At 44.7% G+C, this 25,046-nt stretch overlaps 1 protein-coding gene across 2 annotated transcripts; it reads right to left on the reverse strand.

Annotated features, from left to right (window-relative positions):
* Nucleotides 1-3,409: 3,409 nt before the first annotated feature.
* Nucleotides 3,410-24,231, reverse strand: LOC144892569 (uncharacterized). Of its 2 annotated transcripts, XM_078779637.1 has the most exons (8): nt 19,419-24,231; nt 17,087-19,268; nt 12,470-12,552; nt 11,112-11,189; nt 7,777-7,923; nt 6,527-6,661; nt 5,862-5,984; nt 3,410-3,492 (listed from the first exon to the last, which is right to left on the reverse strand). In XM_078779637.1, the coding sequence occupies exons 1-8, from the start codon at nt 24,147-24,149 to the stop codon at nt 3,478-3,480; spliced, it is 7,494 nt and encodes a 2,497-aa protein (XP_078635763.1). In that variant the 5' UTR covers nt 24,150-24,231; the 3' UTR covers nt 3,410-3,477. The 2 variants fall into 2 exon arrangements, with proteins under 2 accessions (XP_078635763.1, XP_078635762.1); XM_078779636.1 differs by having other exon boundaries at nt 17,087-24,231.
* Nucleotides 24,232-25,046: the final 815 nt, after the last annotated feature.

Raw genomic sequence — 25,046 nt, forward strand, 5'->3', positions numbered from 1 at the left:
ATATCTTCCTTTTGGGTTTCCTCAAACACAAAGGGTATGCAAGGAATCCTACGACCCTTAGAGACTTGAAACAATTCATCCGTAATGAGACTGCTGCCTTAACGACTGAAACATGCAGAACTGTGTCAGAGTGTTTCGTCATGGCTACAGCTGTGGATAGACAATGAAGGAAAGCAGTTTGAACATTTGAACTGATCTGTTTCATGTATATTAGACCGATTAGACTGTTAAACGAGTAATCATGTTTTGTTTTGCACCAAAGAACAATAATAAACTTCGTTGTTTGTTGCAGGTATCGTTCTTCAAAATGTGCCCAGGGTTTCTGGACCACTCTGTGTGTGTATGTATATATATATATAATGTTTCAAAAAGTTGTGGACGACTTATGACAAAACTTGGTGGATGAGTTTTTCATTTTTAAAAATAGTCGAGTAGTAAATGAAATTCTGAGATTTAAAATTTAATCAAAAACGGACACATATGGCATATGTCATTGAATTTGATCACAACCATTCCTGTTCATTAATCATGAAGTGAGCATTATTAAGTGATGAACTGGGAAAATAATCAGGTTTTATACTTGTATGGGGTGCACAATTACTTTGGTCTAATCACTCGAATGTAACCATGTAATAAAGATAATGTCAGGTGTTCCTTAATGTGCAAAATCAAATATTGAAAATACAGTGTGCTATTGACGTACAACTACTACTTTGACGGCCCTAATTATTCCCACCTTATTGTGAGTTGGCCAGGGAACTTTTTGGGTCAAAGTCATTCATGAACCAGCTGGCTTATCATCTTCCCAAAGGATGGTTCACATGATTGATGCATCGCTTTGCACACAAAACACCAGGTTTGACAGTTTATATAATAGCTGGGTCGACATTCGAACCTTGGCTCGACAGTTCCAATTCATGCATGCATACATTTCGGCTATCCTGTGCTAATGGTAGGGAACAAAGTGCTGTATATTCTATGACAGTATTCCCAAATTGTAAGCATTTGAAGAAGCTCTGTCCTTCCTACATTCTGGTTGTAGAAAATGACAGACCTGTTTTGACAGCGACAGCAAAGTTCTTTCCTCCTTGCCATTGTAGAGCCCGGGGCTCTAAAAATTGTTGGCATGTCCAAAGATTGTGCTGAATTTTCGCCACTGTGCTGGCTCTTGTCCATCAGGAGACTGACTGCAGGTCATATCCCCTCCTGCAATTCTGGTCTGGCAGCAGCAGCTATTTCAACCGTTTGTCCGACATAAACCCCACGGAGGTGAACAATGTTCGTCGTTCAACAGGTTCCTTGCTCATCCAAAATTATTCGAAGAGCTTGCCTTCCTTATCTTTTGTCCCTCTTATCTCCTCTCCGTAGAAGATTTTACCACACGCACGTGAAGCGAAAAGCGGGGTTAAGCAATAGGGTCACTTCTGTCTGTCTGTAGTCTACAAATGTCGCTTTATAAAAAATTAATCTAAATTTCAATTGAATTGAATATTTTGAACAAGAAACTGCCGTTTTACATGACTGTCTCTGAATTTGTCCCAGTCACACATGCGCAGACAGAAGTGAGATTTTTGTTTTTCAGTCTGTCTGTTTGGCAGTCAAACAGAATTGAAAATCATTCCAACCAGGAAATTGACTGTTTTTAAGGACGTCATAAAGGACACAATCAACAGGCATAAGGTATCAATGTGACGTGTTATTGTGGTGTAAAAGACCATTGCAATAAAGGTGTAAAAGTTTACCATTAATGGCGGTAAACGTCTGAAATTAATTTTTTATACCACCTTTAAAAAAAAAATTTCATTTACTTTCAATTATACAATTTAATACTGTAGAACACAAATCACCTTCTTACTGCTCCCAACAACATCCAGTTTTGCAGTCATTGGACATGCTAAATAAGGTGGTGCATACACCCACATGAATGGAGGTAAACTTCCGGGAATTTATTTTATTTTAAATACGACCTTTGAAATCATTTTATTTAAATTGAATTATACACTTGAACACTGTGAGGGGGTAAGGTGAGGTGTTCTACGAATGCTCTAGTCCAGCTTGTTTCAACTCCTGCCTGTTACAGTCTGGTCAAGTCGTGCTTTGCAGCGCAAGCTCTTCATAACCTCATGTGAAATATTAGGTGCACCGGAAAGTAGTGTTGCTTTTTTAACTGTGCATTCCTCTTTAAAAATCGACATTTCTTTCCGGTACACCCAACATGTTTATTTCTGAGCTTTTGTCTTCCTATTTCAATTCGTTCACCCACTTGCCCTTCCCTTTATAATGTCAGTATGTGCACAACTAACTCTCAGGTACCAGCTTGAGTGGCATAAGCTGCAGAAACAGGAAGCAGACAGATAGTGAGGGATCAACACCAAGGGTACAATATTCTTACTGCGCCTTCAGAAAGTATTCACTCCCCTTGTTTTTTTCACATTTTGTTATATTACAGCCTGAATTTAAAATGGATTAAATTGAGATTTTTTGTCACTGATCTACACATACACTACTCACAATAAGTTAGGGATATTGGCAGGTTCTTCGGTGTGGTTGATTTTGTGTATTAATTATGTTGAAAAAAGTTGTTGGTCCTAATTCTATGGTTATTAATTAGTGTGAAAAAACACAGCATTCTTGATTTCAATACCCTAACCCTAACCCCTATTAAAAAAATTAACTCACTCCAACAATATCCCTAACTTATTGTGAGTAGTGTAATAATACCCCATGATGTCAAGTTTGATTTTTTTTTTTTTAGGAATTCTCACAAAATAGATAAATTTCTAATTTTTACAAAGAAGAATTTCCCTGGATATGCGACAATAAAGATCGTTATAATTAAATGAAATACAGAAATATCTAATTTACATAAGTATTCAACCCCACAAGTCAATACTTTGCCGAGCTTTCAAGACATTTCAGCTTTTAATTTTCCATTAATTTGTAAAAGTTTCTTTAAAGAAAAATCCACTTTGACTATCACGTATCATGTGTAGATCAGTGACAAAAAAAATCTCAATTTAACCCATTTTAAATTCAGGCTGTAACACAACAAAATGTGAAAAGTCAAGGGGTGTGAATACTTTCTGAAGGCACTGTACCATGTTATAAAGTGAATAACAATCATAATAGCTCCTTTATATTACGAGTATACACACCTACCGAATGATGAGATTCATTAAAATTCACAAATGCCTTAACAGCAGAACATTTAGCAAAGAAGCAGATTACACTTTCTTTTTGTTTTGTACGACTTTGTAATCAATGGTTCAGAAGATTTCTCCAATGTCATTCATACTACAATATAAAATACACAGGTTCCATTGCTTCGTTGTGCAGGCACCTGCACCTCAGCTTCCCATAACTTGCAAAAATAATGGGATTATGAACAAAAATGAAATGAACACTAAAAGCGAGTTGTGGTTTTTATTGGAAGGAAATTTTACTTGCAGAGAGAAATCGAAAAGCGGAACACTACGGCTACATCGTTAGCTCCTGCAAAACAATCGGGTGGGACAGAGAGGCATGGCGATCAGATACGTACAAACAATCCATATCCCGCATGTACGACCAACTTATAAATAGTTCAAAAGCAGCAATCGGCATCAATAAACATTGTAACAAGCTTTGAGCAGGTCAACGTTCTGAAGAGGACGCTGTTAATGCAGGTTTGACTGTAGTTGTATGTGTAATGCATTATTTTATAGTAATGACTTGAACAATGCAGCAAGTTCAGCCATGTGCTCCCGTGGATAGATGGGTGAGGATTGACTATATGAAAAGCCGTTTTTTGATTACTTCTTCAAATTAAGTGGTTAATGAGTTGAGGTCACGATTGTGAAAGATTGTCCCTTTTAAGCTTACAATAGGTGCTGTGTCCAGCTACCTCTCAGCTAAGTACAAATTAACTGATAGGCAAACAGGAACGATCTGCAGGCTTGTACATCACCGTTAAATTGAGGACGAGGTCATTACAAGCATTATGGTTGGTGTCATCTTTCACAGCGTTTGGGGTGTTTTTTTGAGGGGGAAGGAGGTTGGTAGGTTATTTTTTTCTTTGCATTCACAGCAATACTCCAGTCATGCAGAGGTGGTATACCTAGAAGCAGGTTGACAGGATAAGGCCTAAGGCTGGCAGGCCAATCAATTTGTGGAACTTGTTGGGCCATTAAGCCTCCCCCTACAGGATTGGGGTAGGCTTATAGCTGTTGTAGGGTTTGTTTCTACAATTAGTGCCCCCATTTTTTAATGGTACCACAGAGTTTATTAGACCCCTAGGAGTACCAAACCCACCATCGATATATTAATAGGCTAAGGGACCGGCTTTGTCCATGCTTATCTACCAGCGATGGCGTGCAAATGCTTCTTTGACAGCAAACCCACACTTGCGTGATCGTCGTTTGCAAGAGGTATTATGACTTTTGTAGGTTTGCGTTACCGCAATAACTTAAAAATGGCTGAATGGATCGAAGTTAAACTTGGTAAAAGTATGTATAATGATGTAAAGATAAAATAAGATTATGGAGTGACGATTCTGTTACTGCTCCAACTTGTGAACCAGTGATGGGATTTTGACCAAACTTGGTACAAGTATATTATATTATGATGCAATATGAACCGATTACATTTCAGCATCAAGAGGTCATGTCAGGTGAAAATGTGATATTTCAGACCATCTGAAGAGATTTAAATCAAACTTGATACAATATGTATAATGACGTAATAATGTGGGAGGAGGCATATTGGTCGACGTTGAAGAGTGCCGGTTCTAGTTCTTCCTGCACACGCAATTTCCCAAATTTCTGAGCAGTATCTGAGCCAGCTGGGACTTTCGAAATGGAATTTCACATCAATAATGGAAACAAAAAGTATGTGGGATTGACTTTTTTGACCTTGACCTATTGTTTAAGGTCATGACCTAATTATAGACATTTTAATATTTTCACCAAAACTCGACTAAGATTTGTCTGATCGTAACAACATTTCCCTCTCTAGATAGCCTAAAGCAAGGTGCATTTACCCTTAATTTACATCATACTCCTTCGGGTTAAAGGTCAAATGGTTGTCTAAAAAAAAAAGTTTTTGTCATTGCTCAAGCTTTCCAATGTGGACCGTTTGGCCTTCAAATATGTTGTTGCATCATAATAGTGTAGTTGCACTGAATTTAGTGACTCAATATGCAAATGCAGTTCAATTATCAAGTCAATCAGATGAAAAATGGCAATTTTAGAAATTTGACGTCAAGATGACCTTCGACCTCAGAATCAATAGATTTCTTTCTTATGACCAACTCCACCATCTGGTGAAGTTTCGTGAAGATTGGTTTAAAATTGTGACCTGTAGGCGATTGACAGACAAATAGACAGACAGACAGACAGACAGACAGAATAATGCACAAGACCAACCAATATACTTGCAAAATCTAAGATTTTGCAAGTAACAAACAAGCAAATGGAGTGAAAACCAAGTACTTCCTTTTGGCGCGCCTGGCGATGGAATAGGAAAGGAGCGGTGTTCAAGAATTTTCCTCCGATTTTCATGATGGCGAGTGTTATTGATAGATTGTAGTTGGGGACACATTTTCTTAATTTACACTCTATCCCTAAATGTTGAACTTTTACCCTTGGTGATCACTTTGTGATCGCAGATATCTAGTTCTGTGTGTTGATACAGTGTGCAACCCTTTTTAAAATAGGCCTCTGAAATGCAACCCTGAGCTTTCCCCCTAACCCCTATGTAAAGCTATAGCTTTGCTTCACACTGCAAAGAGAAACCTCTTACCAATAACGTTTGCGAGAAGACAAGCATTGCGTGCATGCAAGACTAAGAGTGTTGCAAACCGTGACGTTGCAAATGCCACTTACCATAATGGCATTCACTATATCGTTGCTGTTGTTTTTCAGAGCCCGTACAGCCTTGGCTCGCGATACATTTGCTTGAGACATAACCAGCTCGATGTCCTTGGCCTCCACTCCGCTCTCATCCACCTGGGGGTAATAGTGAACAAACGGAGATGTGAACTGTGGTTGGAAGGTACACACATGCTTTCCTGTCATCAAAAGTCAAAGATGCACATCCACAACGAATTGCAAATGGATAGTTGTCAAGTTATTGTCCAAGGTACACACATGCTTTCCTGTCATCAAAAGTCAAAGATGCACATCCACAACGAATTGCAAATGGATAGTTGTCAAGTTATTGTCCAATAATGATGTTCATGTACAGTTTTATCAACTCGTATCGACATTTTGGTTACATAGCTGAAATGTCTTAATTAGGCAAGGCAGTCAAACTCCAAGCTCAATTTGTACAGGCCAAAGTGCACATTAACATGTAATTAACATGTAATTAACATGAAAAAGTGCACATAGGATGTACGAAAGCAATGCATGAAACAATTTCCTGGTCAACAGTAAAAACCTGTGACTTCAGGACAATACTTCACCAAAATTATAACTTGCATCCTTAAAAGGAGGGCAAAAGAAAAATTGTGATCTGCTTTAACACCTAACAGTGCGACCCCTATCACCTCTTCTTCTTCTTCACTCTCTTCAGGCAAAGCCTGTGGTTGTACACGCTCTCCGAGGCCAGTGCTCCCAGGTTCTCCGGGAACCTTGAACTTCTCAGCAGCCGCCATCTGGGCTTGTTGGGAAAGGTCTTCAATCTAGGCAAGGAGCGAAATGGAGATAAAACAACAACCCAAGTTAGAATGAATACCTACAACTCGACCTTTACCTCTGATAAGCATATTATTATGTGCGACTTGTACTCTCCACTTTACCCAGAGAACGCCTGGGAACTACAGCGATAATTAGAGTCAGTTACGAGCACAATAAATCACCCCAGGTATGCCAAAAAACCCCAATCCCTGCAAATACATTTTTTGACTGGATCCCAAACGCCCGTTATCGCATCTATATTTGGCCCATTGGAAAATAGATAAAAGACATGCGCTTGTGTGATCATATTTATTTTTTCCTGATACGCAGGTGTGCAATTTGAATATGATACGGTTGATCCCCCCCAGAGCAGTCAACACAAAGCGATCATCATTTAGGAGTTTGTATAAAGAGGTGTGAGTACTGTATGTATAAAGAGGTGGGATTATGTATAAAGAGGTGGGGGGGTACTGTATGTATAAAGAGGTGGGAGTATTCTAAAGAGGTGGGGGGGGGGGGTACTGTATGTATAAAGAGGTGGGAGTATTCTAAAGAGGTGGGGGGGGGTACTGTATGTATAAAGAGGTGGGAGTATTCTAAAGAGGTGGGGGGGGGGGGGTACTGTATGTATAAAGAGGTGGGAGTATGTAGAAAGAGGTTCTGGTGTATAAATTGATCTTCCTGCTGTTATGCAACAGAAGACCCAAAGCGCAGCTCTCCACCCTTTTCCAATTTCTGTTTGCTTTATCTATATTAATTCCAGCTTCCATTAAATCCATCTCCACTGTTTGCTTCCATTTAGTTATTGGTTGATCCACTGGCCTCGTCTTGTCCATCCTGCTTTGGTATATTCTTTTTGCTCGACGTTCCTCATGCAACCTTCCAATATGTCCAAACGCTGGTATATAATACAGATGTATTTTACATTCTAATTAACATTTTGGCTGGCTTTTTACATCAGAATACAGATGAATAACTAAACCACTGGCATAACCAAACTACTTCTGCAAATGCTCCAATGCAACACAGACACTGAGAATGGTGGGTTTATTATGTGTAATTCACATGTCCTCCATCAGTCATCAGATGTCAAAGCACGGCCCATCAAAGCATCACTCACCTTTGCCTCACCAAACACAATATACGTGTCCGAAGCAGGACTCTTGTACACATCAGGCTTCGTTATTACGAACAGGATGTTTTTTGACTTGCGGATGGTCACTCGCGTCACTCCAGGTACTTGTCTGAGACCGAGCTTGGACATGGCCTGGAAGAGATCCCAGACACAAGGCCCAGACTTTTAACCAATCTGCAGGTTTATTAATCGGTATCTGTGTGGATCAAATGATCTTGAGCCCAACCAATTGGTACTCCATATAATCATGCAACAAAAAGGACAATTTATCAAATATATTCTTTACTCTACATGGTAAACCATGGTCCCAAACTACTGGAGAAATTGAACATGGTCAGAAAGCAAGAGGGGTGTAAAGTAGCGATAAAAATACATACCATTAATAGGGTAAACAATGAGACATTTAATAGGAAATTAATTTGGAAAATGAGGTTCAAATACTTAAGGAAAAGAGATGAGGTTCAGATTGGCCTGTTTTGTATTTTCATTCAAAACAATCTCATCAACATTTACTCAAGAACATTTGATGTACAATTTGCCCTTTTCCCATATAATAAGCTTGTAATTTTGCTGCAACATTTTTGTAAAGTACAATGATGTCTGCAACAATTATTTTTTATCCCATTTGCTATTTTATGTACAAGCATTTATTTTCCCGTTTTCCTCACGAGAGTTCCCTTCTATATCCATATTGTCCACCACATGCATCCTATCCTGCCCCCGATTCCTCCCCACAACCACTGTTTGTCCACCTCACCCTGTCTTGGCCTTTGGCTCTGCTGTTGGTGTTTCCCCCTCTCTCTCTGCTGTTCCTTTTCGCCTGTTGCGTCGTGATCCCTTCAGTACTAGTACTAGCTGTTGCACGGGCCTCGACTATGTATACAAAAAAACCCCATCTACCATTGAGCATTAGTGTGAGCTAACACCATAGCCTGGTGTTGGCTTAGCGGTTAGGGTGCCGGCTTGGGATCCAAGGATCCTGGGTTCGAATCCCGGTCGATCGCTGAATTAGCGCCAGGGGGGTTGACTCAGCCTGTCATCCTTCCGAGGTCGGCAAATTGAGTACCAGCTTGCTGGGATGAATGATCACGGTGTGTACCCCGATTCAGAATAGGCACACCGTATCCCTGCGCATCGTAAGAGCGTGACCAAGGGTTGGCATCAGGAAGGGCATCCGGCCATAAAAACATTGCCTCAAACAGGGAACCATGATTGTCATGGGGCCCGCAAGCGCAAGGCTAACCCCCGCTCTAGCGGGGAAAAATGGCCTTCAAACGATCATTCATTCATTCATATTACCATTGAGCATTAAATCAATATAAAAATAAAAGCTAGAGCGAGAGTCGATGACACACCATCGCAAATCACCACACTTCCTACCTGAAGCAAAGTTGGAAGATGACACAACGTTCCACCAGGAATGACCCAATATAAAATGTAAAGTTAAAACAATTTCTGCTTTGACCCCTGTGACCGTAAGTCCCCACCCCCTGGGGCATGAACCAGGGATCAAATCCAAAAATTTTGCACATTTCATGCACCCCCCGATGTTGATTGCACATTCAAAGTTTCATTAACAATGTTTAAAGATGTGGCCGTAACTGCATTTTTTGGTATTTGACCTTTTGACCCCACCCCAGGACCTTTTGACACCTGCTCTGTGAGATTATCACCTTGCATCAGCACAATGTACAGCCAGCTGTCCGTACAGGCCTCTCTCCAACTAACCCTAGTGGTTTGCCACACGACTCATACTTTAACTAGAACGCCACTCAGTAGAGAGCATACCATGGCCTGGTTGCCCATATCACTCAATGGTGAAGAATCACTTTAAAAATTCCACTAGCCGGATCCGGATCTTCACCAAAATTGAATCGATTCTTCCTTATCACACACACAACATGTCCAACAAGCTTCGTCCACATCCGTCCATAACTTTTTGAGATAGCCTGCTATGTATAGTTTTTGGCCCCAACTCCCAATGGTGAAGAAGTACTTAAAAAATTAAATAATTCTCATATCCGAATCCATATTCAGATCTTCACCAAAATCGAATCGTCCTTGTCAGACACCCAACCGGTCCACCAAGTTTCGTCCAAATCCGTCCACAACTTTTTGAGATATCCTGCTATGTATAGTTTTTGGCCCTATCTCCCAATGGTGAAGAATGACTTAAAAAATTATAGCAGCCGGATCTTCACCAAAATCGAATCATTTCGCCCTTGTCACATACGCTACATCTCTGCCAAATTTCGTCCGAATCCATACACAACTTCATCAGATATTTTGTTCACAAACGGACAGACAAACGGACAAACAGATAGACAGGGGTGAAAACATAGAGTGTCTAAACCATTCAGATAGCTTGATCATCAGCTCAACCAAGCACAAGCCAATCAGTGGCATTGCCCATTATATCTGCATCCACCTCACTTCATCGTTGGTGCTTTCTTCAAAACACTTCTCGATATTGGGTCTTTTCATCAGGATGCTTCCTTCCCATTATACTTGGACAGGCAGCTCTTAATTCCTCAACATTCTTGTTCTCACATCCAAACTCTGGTAGTTTGAGAAGAAGAAAAAAGTTTCGAGATTCAAGTCCCGTCTTCTAACTTCCGATTTTCATAAGGTGCCTTTTAAGGATGTCCATAATATCCTACGAGAGTCCAGTTCCTCATTTGCATCGTAAACGGTTCCTGTATTGGAACAGCTTATTGGCTGCCTTAGCCATGTAAATACCACCTTCAACAAGATAACCCCTGCTTTCACCCACACAAGTGAGGTGGGCCTGGTTGGACACTTTCTCATCTCATCTCCTTGAGTGGAACAGTTTGTTTGAACATCATAATCTTCCTTGGGAAGAGGCCTGCAACTCTCATCATGTGCACAGTTATGCAATAAGATTTCCATGCAGCCGTGACGAAGGTCAGCTTTGCTTCTGACTTGGATCACTTTATAGTCGTTATTCATCTTGAAATGCAGTACTTTGCGGCACACAAGTGAGGCACGAGCTTCTGGAACCCGAACTTGTCAAGGGCGAACTACCCTGATGCAATTGTATAATAAGTAAAAAACAAAATAAAATAACCTTCAGGGAATGTTCATCTGCCAGCCCCACCTAATCTGGTTTTATTGCTATCTGATGCCAAATAAATACTGTGGTTGGCTCTTGATGCCCTCTGAGCAACGTAGAACAGGCAGCAACATGCTATTTATTAAAAGGCAGCCTAAAATCCTGCTAACTGAATTAGAATAAACAAAGTTATGGTGGTTCAACTTCTTAATGCAACTCAGGGCCACGGAAAGAGATCTTGCCATACCTTCCGTGCCTTCTTCTCACTACGGCTCTGTTTCGCCTTGCTGACCATCTCTTCATTGAGGTCAGCTGCAGCAGCCAGCTGTAAACAAACCCCAGCACACAAAACGTGTCTCCAAAATGGCACAAACCGTGTTATAGAAATTACGGCCAGAATTAAACTTCAAAAAGAGAAAAATAGATGCAGGACAAATAAAGATGCCACTAGAACAGCTAATTATGTATACTAGCAGAACTTGGGCTTGAACTAATTACACGTGTTAAACATTAATGCCGGAAAGCTACAATGCACAAAGGCCTTCAAGATATTTAATTAAATATGCACTTGGTAAAAATTGTGTTGGCATGTTCGAGTACTGTATTCACAAGTAATCAAAAAACCTTTCTTTTAATGTAAAATAATGTAGGTGTGGTATGCCATGTGTCACCATGGCCCCGCCCCACCACACAGATTGGCAGGTGTGGTCCCGCCCACCCCTCTTTTTCTCTTCCCATGCGTAGCTATGCAGTTATGCCTACTTTTCATGGAATCCTTTCAAGTTTTGAAAAATTTGAGTAGACATGGACCTTCCCACCATGACATTTGTGTCATTTGTGTGAGGGTTAGTGTCTAGCATGTTTCTGATACCTGAACACAAAGCTCATGATGCTGGGATCCCCTCCCTATCCCCTGTTAACCGCCTTAGACCCCAATTTTTTTAAACGCTGTGAACAAACGTTGGTACATCACGGGTGATGAAGGTTGTGGTCATGTTTCATCAAAATATTGTGTAGTTTCCGAGGAAAAAACAAGTTACTATTTTGGGGGGCAATCCCCCCCATTAACCACCTTCGACCCAATTTTTTTTAATTCCGTGAACAAATGTTGGTACATCACAGGTGATGAAAGGACCGTTGTTGTCAAGTTTCATCGGAATTGTACGTGTAGTTTCTGAGAAGAAAGCAAATACCTATTGTGGGGTGCAACCTCTCCCCAAACCCCCACCCCGTAGAACCTCTTAGACCCCAATTTTTTAGTGCCGTGAACAAACTTTGATAAATCAGAGTGCTGAAGGTTGTAGTCAAGTTTCATCAAAATAGTGTGTGTCGTTTCAGAGGAGAAAACAAAATTTATATTTTGGGGGCAAACCTGGACCCACTTTGACCCCCTGTAGACCCTCTTACACTCCAATTCTTTTTCATGCCGTGAAGAAACTCGAGTTGCAACATAGCAAATATACATTGTGCCAAGTTTGGTCACAATCCCATCAGCAGTTTCAGAAAAGAAGATGCAAGTGTTTACGGACGGACGATGCGCCATCGCATAAGCTCCCCGGAACTACGTTCCAGGTGAGCTAAAAATAAAAAAATATGTGTGCATACTTGCGCTTGCTGCAACTGTCCTGACTCCGTATGCTCCTCAAGTTCTGGAATTGAGTCATCGCTGTCTGATTCTGTGCCAGAGCCTACACAAAATGTTAGAAGGGACAGTGTGATTTGAAATAATTTCAACCACAAAATGTTTCCTGACAGAACATGCATCAAGAGATGTACCATACATATTCCAATGCAAATCAAAAGAGCTTCAAATAAAACAAACAAAGTAACCCTGCCAACCAGAACTTATCAAGACTATGCATTCAAACAGAATACCGTATGTGTTTGACTGTCATACAAACAACCATTCTTGTGTTGACATGGAACACCACTGGGAAGAATAAATAATGTTAGTTCAGCGCACCAATCACTGAAGCAACAGAGAAAATAATTCTGAGGACAATGTTAGAGGTGAAAAGGGGATAAAAGGGACCACAACTCTCCAAACCTGCATCTATGTTTATGGTAGTGGTGTAATGGTCAGAGTGTCCGCTCCGAATCTGGGAGTTCGGCGGTTCAACCCCCAGTCGAGTCATACCACAGTCTTTAAAAATGGTGTGTGCTGCTTCCTTGCTCGACAATTCAATATTTAAAAGGATAAGAGCACAGACAATCCCCAATGGTTGGCATCCATGGGGAGGAGAAATTCCTCCTTAGCAAATGCCCTGCTTCATGCGGTGAGGAAAGCGGCGCCGTTGTTGTGACGTCGCTGGTACCCAGAGTATCCAGCGATGTGACGGCACTCCCCCCAAGCTCAATTGGCTGTTTGTCTCATCTTACAGTCTTGTGTTGTGTCGCGTACGTTAGTCTGTAAGTCCATGCGTGCCATTGGTTGTTATTTCCATTTGCAGGTTTCAGAAGGAGGAATGGAGCCCTTTCAAGTCTCAGAATATCCACCTCCGTGTGTGTGTATGTATATATGGATGTGTGTATGTGTGTGCAGGTTGCTGTTGTTGGCTTCTAGCTCCACACTTAGGTGGGTTTCAGGAGGTGGAATGAAGACCTACCAGGTAGGGGGGGGGGGGGTGGTGTGTGTGTGTGTGTGTGTTTTTGACAGCTCTACTATGCGCCTTAGATCACGGAGAAAAATCAAAAACATTTTGACCAAGTACATGAGATCATTGCAAGATAAATTTGGAAGCAAATTAATGAATAAAGTGCCAATGTGGTTTTGATTTATTCTGCCATTACAATGTGGGAATAACGCTGACCAGGGATTGAAAAGTGACAGCTCCCACTCCCCCACGACTGTAATTTCCATCTCTTTCCTGTATAATCAGTGTTCAGCGAAGACAGTACACCATGCAAATAAAAAAAAATCAAGATATCAAACTCTCAGTGAATGGAATAACTCGCAGATCTTTCAGGCCATCCACAGAAAATGTTCTGGGAGAAACTGCATCAATGGTAGATGAAACAGGTTCTGGGCCGAGTATGTTGTCTGTAGAATAAATGTGTAACAGCATGAATGGTTTTGACTTCATTTGAAGATCAAACGGATGAGATGTTGCTTTAGGAATTTGGAAAACAAAACGCCTTTCTGGATTCTGAACAGGAATGGATATTTCGTGGAAGATGTGCCAAAATCTCAGGGCCTAGTAGTGGAGCTTCTGCTTCAGTAGCTTCAAAACCTAGGTAAATAAAAAAAGCGACGAGTTGATACAAACTGGAGATCCCAAAATGTTGGGCTAAGCACCTATTTTGTTGTATACAGAGTTGAGGCTTGTGGTAGTGCTAGAATAAAGGATAATACAGAATTTAACAGACAGACCACAATGGACAGTGGGGAAACACCCACAGAAGGGACACTTTGAGGACAAATGAGAGAAAGGGGAGGGTATGAGGGCTCAGGTGGTGAACGAGCTGGGTTCAAGATCAAAGAAAGCAAGAAGAGGAATGAAAAACGAAGAAGGGAAACAGAAGATGAAATAACATAAAATGCAATAGCAATGGAACATAAAATAGAAAGGTGGGTGGAGGAAGAGAGGTGGAAAATATCATGCGTATGGATGGGGATGACCGGAGAGATGGGAGAACAGCCATATTGAAGCACTGAAGGGAAGGATGACTGGTGACTGACTGAGGATGTTGGTTCAACAGGTGAGAGAAAAGAGGAACAAATGAGTGGAGATGAGCAGTGAGTCTGGATTTTGGGAGTTTCACTACAAGTGGGTTACCAGCAAATCTCCTGTGCCCTGGAGTAACCTGGTAGGAAAGTGGAAGGGGGAGCAGAACACAGAAAAGGGAGAGAATGTAAGACCAGAAAGGAGGTGACAGAAAACAGAGTCCACCGACTTGACTGTGATGCGGGAGTAACAGGGTAGTGGAAGAAAAATTGAAAGAGGAGATTCCAATGATATTGGGGGCCTTTGTCTCCACAGCATCAACAAGCGAAAGGTGTGAGGCACGGGCGCCGGCCCAAAGGGGGAGAGCAGTACTCCATAAAATTGTGGTTGAAGGCCTTGCATGTTGTTAGAAGTTTGGATTTGCCAAAGAAAGACTTGTCACAACAGAGGATACCCTGGCAATGGCTAGCTTTCTCGGGCAACTTGGATATGTTGTTTGCGCAAGAGAGATCGTGGCTGATGGTCAAGCCCAAAAGTTTGAGAACTGAACATCTTCTGCAAGTTTAAGGGAGTAGATGGGAGGATTCGACAGACTCGTTTTGGAAAGGAAAAATGAGTGGATGTGATTTGACTTCTGCTGAAAATCCAGAATGACTCAACATCACCTCAGAAGAATCCTCAATTACTTTGATAAATGCAGCCTCAGAATCACATTAGTTGATAAAGCTTAATTGGTTCCTCGGACAGAAAGAACCCCCATCAAAGGAACCTGTTTCTGGAACGGATTCTCCTTTGTAATGAGAGCAAAAAGGATGGTTATACTTGCTTACTGGATGTCGATTGAACCACAGAAGCCTCTTTATTTCCAAAATAGATGCCATTTTTTAAAGCTACTTTTGATTCCATTACAGCCATGGTAATATGGACTGATGCTGCAAGAGGATCTTGGGCTTCAAAGAGTGAAGGAATGTATGAAGCCTTGGTTATTTTATCAAAGCCCCTCACTCCTCCAAGAGTCACTTTGTCATCATCCCGTTCCGTCGTCCCGTTCATCATCCCGTTCCCGTTCCGTCGGAAGTGCCAGTGTCATCCCGTTCCGTCGGAAGTGCCTTGGTGCAAGGGTCCCTTGCTATTCTGGAGGCACCTTGGATACCATGGTTGCTCCACTCTTTGGAGGCACATTTTGTGCACGGTGCGTAAATTCCTGTGAAGGCACTTTCAACGCAGGGATCATTGCTGCTTATCGGGAATTTGGATGCTCCGAGTTAAGCCTGAATTGCTCTGAATTTATGGAGGACCCCTCTGTGCAAAGACAGACACTACTGCCCATTTATCCACCAAAACTGCCGGGGACGACGCTCCGGTTCAGCCACTGCTGCATGGGACGAAGCCCCTGGTTCCACCACCAATGACGGGGACGACACCCCTAGTTCCACCACCGCTGTCGAGGACGATGCCTCCGGTTCTGCTACCGCTGCCGAGGGACTATGCCGTCGGTTCCACCACCGCTGCCGGGGACGACACCCTCGGTTCTGCCACCATAGCCAGGAACAACTGCAGCCTTAAGTTTTTCTTGTTGTCGGCGTCTCTCACCTTTGGTTTCAGAGAGCATATCAATGCATATATCCTTTGGCAGCGGAGTTGAACGCTGCCTATAAAAAGTATTTCTCAAGTCCCGAGACTGCTGCTGAACTGGTTGTTGGAAAAGCCATCTGTTTCAGAAACAATATTACTAAAATTTGCTTAATTCCACAATACAGTACCTGCATTGGCAATGAAAGAAAAACAACTAAAAGCAGTTCAAATGAGGCAATGTACTGTTTCCAGGTTGTCATTTTAACAGACTGAGGCATTTGCACAAGGTTGGGAAATAGTGAAGAAGATATATTCATTATCACCTGTATGGGTTTCACCTCAATAATCTCAGATCAAAATGAACCATTGATGGTCATAAGTGTGACTAGTGAGCTACAAGAGGCAAAGCAAGAGGCTGTGAAAGAATGGAATGAGGGTAAGCAGTGACATTCAGAAGTGATGGTGATGACAAAGTTAAGGGTACAAAGTACAATGAAAATGTAGTGTGTATTTGATCGTTAGAGTTGAAACCTGCATGATACAAGGGTCAAGTAGATGTTGGCAAGGCAGGGCCTAAGGAAGCATCCCTGCAGGAAAAGTTGGAACTTGGCTCAACAGCACAACAACAATAGAAACAAACAAAAACAAATAACAAGAGGAACAGGTGCATGAAGCAAAATGCAAAGGCCATGAGGAATAATGAAAATCAAATCTCAAACCAGATAACAGCCAAGGTGAACAATAGTATAGAACAAATTACTTGCAATGCACTGGGGATTGTAAGGAAAATTAGATCACAGGAAGTATGTGAGAAAATAACAAGGTGCTGGTCAATGAAAGGAAAACATTATTTACAAGATGTGTTGCACTCTTGCCTTTAAAGCACTAAAGGTGTTCATGCAAGCTATAAAAGTGCCAATGAAAGCATGATTCACCACCACAGTGGTGTGCCAGGTCTGTTGGCGGAATGATCGCGGTATACCTGTGAAAGCCATTCGGCCAGCCGGCTTAGTGTGGGCGTGTAGTCCAAAACCATGATTTCTGGCAAGCCTGCTGGCCAGCTGAGGCGGCGCATCATCCACAGAGGGCAGAGGAGAGAGCGAAGAGGTGTGTGGAGGGCAGCTGGGGCTAGAAAGAGTATCTAGTGTAGGCATGAGGGAAGATGGGGGTGGAGGGCTACAAGAAGAGGATTGCCAGTTTTCCTGGGCTGTCTGGCTGTCTGGTTTTGGGCCTTGCTTGCCTGCATGCATAGATGATGGTACAGGTGGCAAAGACTCTTTGAAAAGTTCTGGGAAACGTGACTCCTTTGTGAATTCACACTCGGAATGCGACGATGTGGGAGTTTTAGCTTCAGTTTCTATCAAAGAATCAAAGTTTGTACAAGAAGGGGGGACTGATGAATATTGTGCAGATTTCAAAACATGAAAGCAGCTTGGCATTTCATAATTTGGAACACCTTCACTCAAAACCTCCTCATTTGCACACAAAGGGCCAAGTGTATCATCTTCATTTCCATGCATCTCTTTCGATGCTGCATTATCTCCCGGTTCAACAGCTTTATAGCATTTTCCAAGCATGCCCAATGACTGACTGTTGGAAACTTTTTGCTCAAGAATATCAGCAGCATAAGGAGAACCTCGACTAACATTGTTATTTTCATGAGCTTTAGACTTATTTTTCCTGTGCCCTCGCTTCCGTTTCTTGTGTGGTACTTTGCCATTAGCATTTATAGATGGCTCCAAACAGACACTACTCTTCTCAGTTTCAAGGGATTCTGGAATCGACCCTCTACTAATCTCCAAAGCACCCATTTTCAAGTGTACATCATCGTCATCTTTCAATACACCTGCTTCAGGGTCCCTCTCAAGCTCCTGCTTTCTGTTTTTGATAATATCGTTACCCGCCAGATCACAACTGGCATGAAAATTTACTTTCTTTTGTTTGCAGTTTGGTAACGTCGTCAGATATGGACGATCATCTGTCAGATTTGAAAATTTTACTTGGGCAGTGTTGATCACAATGTCAGAAGGAGTTTTACCCTTTTCAACACCTTCACTTTCCTCAACGTCAACTGTACAAGTTGCAGATGTCAAATGAAACGGCTCAATTGCAGTCAAGCAATGAGCACAGTTTTTTATCTTAAGCTCTTCAACACTGTCAGTTGGAAGGAGGGGTACACAATAAGTGTGCATACCTTCAAACTCTTCTTCAGATTTACAGACATCCACAATATTAACAGTGTTGACTTGGCAAAGACTACGTCCAAGGGGCTTCGCATAATTTTCAGTCAATCCTTTAAATATCTCTGTGCATGGAGTTGTCACTTTTTCTTGCAAGCCTTCATTTACCTGGCAGGTTTCATTGTTTGTAGATTGTGCTACATTTATATCAAAACAATCCCTGTCACTTCCAGAAGATGCATTATTAGTATGACAAATTTGAACAAATTTCTCCCCTGCATTTCGAGATTCATAATCTTGGATAACTCCAACATTAGTGTCATTCTTTCTGTCACCATCATCTTCATGAACAGAAAGTACATCAACCTCAATATCTGTCTCTTTTTTGGGCCCTTTTGCTCGAGAGTAAATCTCTCTGTGATTTTGTGGTTGAACTTCAAAAGAACCTGTTGTCCCATTTTTGCAATCCTGAATTACTTTTTCAGAAATGACGAAAGAAGCCTGAATATCAAGATGAATGGTGTTGGGATTAGATGTAAGGTTGGAATGTTCATGCTCCATCTGAAGCACCGCACTGCAAGCTTCAAGAGCCATCAGATCCCCTACCTCCACTTTTGGAGTATCCTCCGCAACCTCCTCGTGGAGGTACTCCGCCCCAGGAACCGCCTCGCGGGGATCCTCCTCCCCCGGAACTTCCTCGCGGGGATCCTCCTCCCCCGGAACTTCCTCGCGGGGGTCTTCCTCCCCCGGAACTACCTCGCGGGGGTCCTCCTCCCCCGGCACCTCCTCGCGGGGGTCCTCGTCCCCCGGAACCTCCTCGTGGTGGTCTTCCGCCTCAATAACCACCTCGCGGAGGTCCAGAAACCCAGAAACCTCCTCGCGGGGGCCGTCCGCCTCCAGAACAGCCTCGCGGGGGCCGTCCGCCTCCAGAACAGCCTCGCGGGGGCCGTCCGCCTCCAGAACAGCCTCGCGGGGGCCCTCCGCCTCCAGAACAGCCTCGGGGGGGCCCTCCGCCTCCAGAACAGCCTCGGGGGGGCCCTCCGCCTCCAGAACAGCCTCGGGGGGGCCCTCCGCCTCCAGAACAGCCTCGGGGGGGCCCTCCGCCTCCAGAACAGCCTCGGGGGGGCCCTCCGCCTCCAGAACAGCCTCGCGGGGGCCCTCCGCCTCCAGAACAGCCTCGGGGGGGCCCTCCGCCTCCAGAACAGCCTCGCGGGGGCCCTCCGCCTCCAGAACAGCCTCGCGGGGGCCCTCCGCCTCCAGAACAGCCTCGCGGGGGCCCTCCGCCTCCAGAACAGCCTCGCGGGGGCCCTCCGCCTCCAGAACAGCCTCGCGGGGGCCCTCCGCCTCCAGAACATCCTCGCGGGGGCCCTCCGCCTCCAGAACAGCCTCGCGGGGGCCCTCCGCCTCCAGAACAGCCTCGCGGGGGCCCTCCGCCCCCAGAACAGCCTCGCGGGGGCCCTCCGCCCCCAGAACAGCCTCGCGGGGGCCCTCCGCCTCCAGAACAGCCTCGCGGGGGCCCTCCGCCTCCAGAACAGCCTCGCGGGGGCCCTCCGCCTCCAGAACAGCCTCGCGGGGGCCCTCCGCCTCCAGAACAGCCTCGCGGGGGCCCTCCGCCTCCAGAACAGCCTCGCGGGGGCCCTCCGCCTCCAGAACAGCCTCGCGGGGGCCCTCCGCCTCCAGAACAGCCTCGCGGGGGCCCTCCGCCTCCAGAACAGCCTCGCGGGGGCCCTCCGCCTCCAGAACAGCCTCGCGGGGGCCCTCCGCCTCCAGAACAGCCTCGCGGGGGCCCTCCGCCTCCAGAACAGCCTCGCGGGGGCCCTCCGCCTCCAGAACAGCCTCGCGGGGGCCCTCCGCCTCCAGAACAGCCTCGCGGGGGCCCTCCGCCTCCAGAACAGCCTCGCGGGGGCCCTCCGCCTCCAGAACAGCCTCGCGGGGGCCCTCCGCCTCCAGAACAGCCTCGCGGGGGCCCTCCGCCTCCAGAACAGCCTCGCGGGGGCCCTCCGCCTCCAGAACAGCCTCGCGGCGGCCCTCCGCCTCCAGAACAGCCTCGCGGCGGCCCTCCGCCTCCAGAACAGCCTCGCGGGGGCCCTCCGCCTCCAGAACAGCCTCGCGGGGGCCCTCCGCCTCCAGAACAGCCTCGCGGGGGCCCTCCGCCTCCAGAACAGCCTCGCGGGGGCCCTCCGCCTCCAGAACAGCCTCGCGGGGGCCCTCCGCCTCCAGAACAGCCTCGCGGGGGCCCTCCGCCTCCAGAACAGCCTCGCGGGGGCCCTCCGCCTCCAGAACAGCCTCGCGGGGGCCCTCCGCCTCCAGAACAGCCTCGCGGGGGCCCTCCGCCTCCAGAACAGCCTCGCGGGGGCCCTCCGCCACCAGAACAGCCTCGCGGGGGGCCTCCACAACCGTCTCGCGGGGAGCCTCCACAACCGTCTCGCGGGGAGCCTCCACAACCGTCTCGCGGGGAGCCTCCACAACCGTCTCGCGGGGAGCCTCCACAACCGTCTCGTGGGGAGCCTCCACAACCGTCTCGCGGGGAGCCTCCACAACCGTCTCGCGGGGAGCCTCCACAACCGTCTCGCGGGGAGCCTCCACAACCGTCTCGTGGGGAGCCTCCAGAGACGTCTCACGGGGAGCCTCCAGAGACGTCTCGCGGGGAGCCTCCACAACCGTTTCGCGGGGAGCCTCCACAACCGTCTCGTGTGCATCCTCCAGAACCGTCTCGTGTGCATCCTCCAGAACCGTCTCGTGTGCATCCTCCAGAACCGTCTCGCGGGGAGCCTCCTCCGAAAGGAAATCATGGGGTCTCTCCCCCGCCAGAAACCGCTCGCGGGAAGACTTTCCCGGCAGAAATGCGTCATGGGGCGCTTCTGCCACCAGAAATGCCTCGCAGGGATACTCCGCCGCCAGAACCCCCTCACCGGACACCTCGTGTGCCACCCAATCCCCTTCACTGGGCGACTTCCAATCACCCTTGTCGATTATCTCATTCACCTTCAGACCCCTCTCGCCAGGTTCCTTGCAACATGCCTCGCCATGCTCCTCGTGCATCGTCTGACCCTCATTGCCATGTGCTGTCCGATCCTGCTCACTGGACACCCCCTGCAGATCCACTTTGCCGGGTTCTTCATCCTCCTCTTTATCCCCCTTGCCTGGCCCCTCATTCTCCGCCCTATCCCCCTTGCCGGGCATATCATTTTCTACCCGATGTCTCTCGCAGGGCCCTTCAACCTCCGCCCGATCCCCCTCGCAGGGTACCCTGTTCAACGTCCAATCCCTTTTGCAGAGCGCCATGTCGATTGGGGCAGAGCCCCAAACACCCTTTCGGAGCCTCTCATTTGCCATCTGGCGCACTTCATCCTTCACCTGATGCCCCCCTTCCCCCATGCTACAAAATTGTTCATCGGAAAACATCAAGGCTCTTTCAGTGTACATACCCTTTGTATTTTTCATCTCACAAGATATTTTACGAACGACATTTTCATGCTTCGTTTCTTGGTCATTGTGCATTCGACAATACTCATCATCTTGGAAGAAGCCTGGGGTTTTAGAGATTTTATATTGCATTGTTTGGTTTGCTTCACTGTCCTCTTTAAGAGCTGCCATACACGTTGCACTTTTTGTGAAACAACGGTCGTTCTCACCACAAACTACATCACAAGCTGCATCAAAACAAAGATGTGCTTCATCTCCTCCATATTTTACAACTTGCTTGATGGACTTGTTGCTGCATAAAACTTCACTTGCAAAATCCTTACCACTCATGGTGCTATCTTTCTTAGAGCAATCACCTATTATTTCCTGGTTTTGCTCAATCGATGGCAACAAGCTCAGTGGTATTTTTGAAGATATTTCATCCTCTTTGTTGAAAGTAGCATGTAAACAAAAATCTTGTGCTTTTATCAAATCTTGGGAGCAATATGATTGAATCCCAGTATCTTTGATTTTTCCATCTTCGACAAGACTCCCCCCAAATAATACATTCTCCATTTTTAAAGGCAAAGTTTCCATTTCAAACCCAGAATCTCCTTTAGACACAAAAATGTCTTCAACCTTTTCCATGACAAATTCATTTTGTTTAAAGCTATCATTTGCTGACTCAGAACAATCACTGCTCATGTTCAGTGATGTGAACAATGCAATTTCATCATCATCTAGGATTTTATCCCCGAGACAATAGTCACACAAATCGATATGGTCCACATCCAAGTTTTCACATTTAACTTCTATATCCCTGAGGTTCTGTATTTGTACCTCATCTTCAAAGCTTCTGTCTAGGTGAGAGAATGTACAAGAAGCAGTGTCTATGTCCTGAGAAACCGCTGAGTAACAAATGTCGTGCAGAGGAACATTTGGACCTTCAGACAAAAAATCCTTTACCACGCCTTCATTGGCAATTTTTTTCTCCTTACTGCCTGGTGAAGACAACATTGAGCTGAGAGAAATGCTTGAGAACTCAGAGTCATCTAAAAATGAAGAGGAGGCTGATTGCATTTCTATCCCAGCAGGACATTTGACAGAAACGGTAACATCTGTTGTAGATAATGGTGTTTGTAAAGCACTGTTGGCTGAAGAGGATGCACAAATTTCCCTTTCATCCAAAATTCCTTGCCCCACCCTAAGTGTAGGAGTAAAACACTGACTTTCAAAGACAGATGTATCGGAAACATGAACCTGGTCAGTTCCAAAGCCCTGAAAGCACGAATCCATAATTTCTGTTAAGTTTTCATGTGACATACACACCAGACTTGCATCAAGAGGCATGTCTTTTTCAACATTTTGCAATCTTGTGGAAAATGCATCATTACTACATTTGCACACATCTTTCTCAGACTCTAAATCTAAAGGACCAGGTGCACACACATTACACTTAGCTCTATCTGAACCTGATGATACCAAGGATTCTCGAACACAGTCCAAGCCACTGGAGAGCAAAGAAAAATTGCTCGCTCCATGAAGCTCGGTGCTCTGCTTGATAGGTGATGTGAGGTTTACCTCTTCATCTTCCAAATGAAAGGGCTCATATGGCTTGTCACTTTCCCTGAACAATTCAGATGGGGAGGTACGGTGGTTGGGAGCCAGAGAGGGAGCTGGTGATAGTACAGGAGAGGTTGGAGCAGTGAAGTATACATCCCCTTCAAATATGTCATCGTCAGGCTTCAAAATGGGCGACGATGAAACATTGTAGTACACGTCATCTTCAATGCATTCACCTAAATGAAGGCACCTTGCATCGGAAATAGATATACATGTATATTCTTCTTTGTAAATGAATTCACTTGCACTGTCCTCAAAAGTTGCTAATTTTTCACCTTGACAACTACACTGGAGATTATCAACAGATGCACCCATCACCAATGAGTTGTGGTAAAGGCAGGTTCTTTCACATTCAGCACACACGATATCTTCATCAGTTGCATGTTGATCACGCAACTCAAATGTTTTACAGACAGGATAATCTCCATCCCGAAACGACAAAGGTTTAGCATCGGCATATCCAACCAGGGTCTTCATTGCAGGCAAGCAGGAAGGCAAATTCTCCAGTTCCGAAGAAGCAAGCAACACAGGAACTTCAGCTTCGACTGGTTGCATGTCCAATGTTAAAGGGGATAATCCACATTTTTCACGAACTTTAGAAGCAGCATGCCCCAAAATTGCTTCTGAACTGTTCCTCATTAAGGCAGCTTTAGATAAGGGCGGTTGGAGTGAGCCTTCCTCGTCAAAGGGTATATTCTGACTGTTCCCACTCGAAGCTCTCTCATACTCTGCCTCACAAACTGAACACAAATTCCACTCAGTACCAGTTTTATCGTGTCTTATGCCTGTCGGTACATCTCTTGGGGGTACAAATTCCTGGCAAGCATGTACTGGCATGCTTTTAATGCTAGGGTGTGAAGTTTGTGGGAGGAGGCATGTTTGGTGTACGCGATCTGTGAAAGAGTCTGTGCTCAAAGAAGGACCTTCCAAGCTAGCAACTGTTGGGTGCAAAGTGAAAGTGCAAAATAAAAATAAATAAAAACAAGCAGAAGTGAAAAAAATGAAGGCAGAGCAAAAAACTCGTTAGTAGACAGCAAGGAAAATAGTTTACATTAGTACACTGGATGAAATGGCAGAAGACCAAACAAATTGTACATACAACATCCATTCACTCATAGAATGTTGGATTTTTTTTTAAGGTTAATTTTATTCAGTTTACCAGTTCATAAAACACAATTCAAGCTTGTCACTGAGGCTTCTAGGCCCGATTACTACACTCAAATCAGCTATTCAAGAGTACAAGAGTGGTTCAAATTTGACCTGGACTTTTGTTAAGTAAAACAAAACAAGTGAATGTCAGACGAGACTACCAACAACTAATGTTTACTCAGGAACGGATACGTCAGTCATTTCCTGTTTTCACCTGTCTATCTGTTTGTTTGTTTGTTTGTTTGTTTGTTTGTTTGTGAGCAGGATATCACGAAAAGTTGTGGACAGATTCCAATGAAACTTGGTGGACATGTTGGGTGTGTGACAAGTACGAATGAATTAGATTTTGGTGAAGATCTGGATCCGAAATTTTTTAGAGATTCTTCACCATTAAGAGATGCATACATATATGATATACAAATGATGTATAGCATGACATTTCAAAAAGTTGTGGATAAGTTGGGTAGGTGACAAGAACAAGCCGATTAGATTTTGGTTCAGGTCAGATCCGGCCTATCAGTGAGATACAAAACGTGAACTGTTCAGCCTGGCGGAGGTATGCGCTCTACCGAGTGCCGTTCTAGT

This window comes from Myxine glutinosa, chromosome 6 (genome assembly GCF_964187855.1).
Source record: "Myxine glutinosa chromosome 6, kmMyxGlut1.1, whole genome shotgun sequence".
Lineage (NCBI taxonomy): Eukaryota > Metazoa > Chordata > Myxini > Myxiniformes > Myxinidae > Myxine > Myxine glutinosa.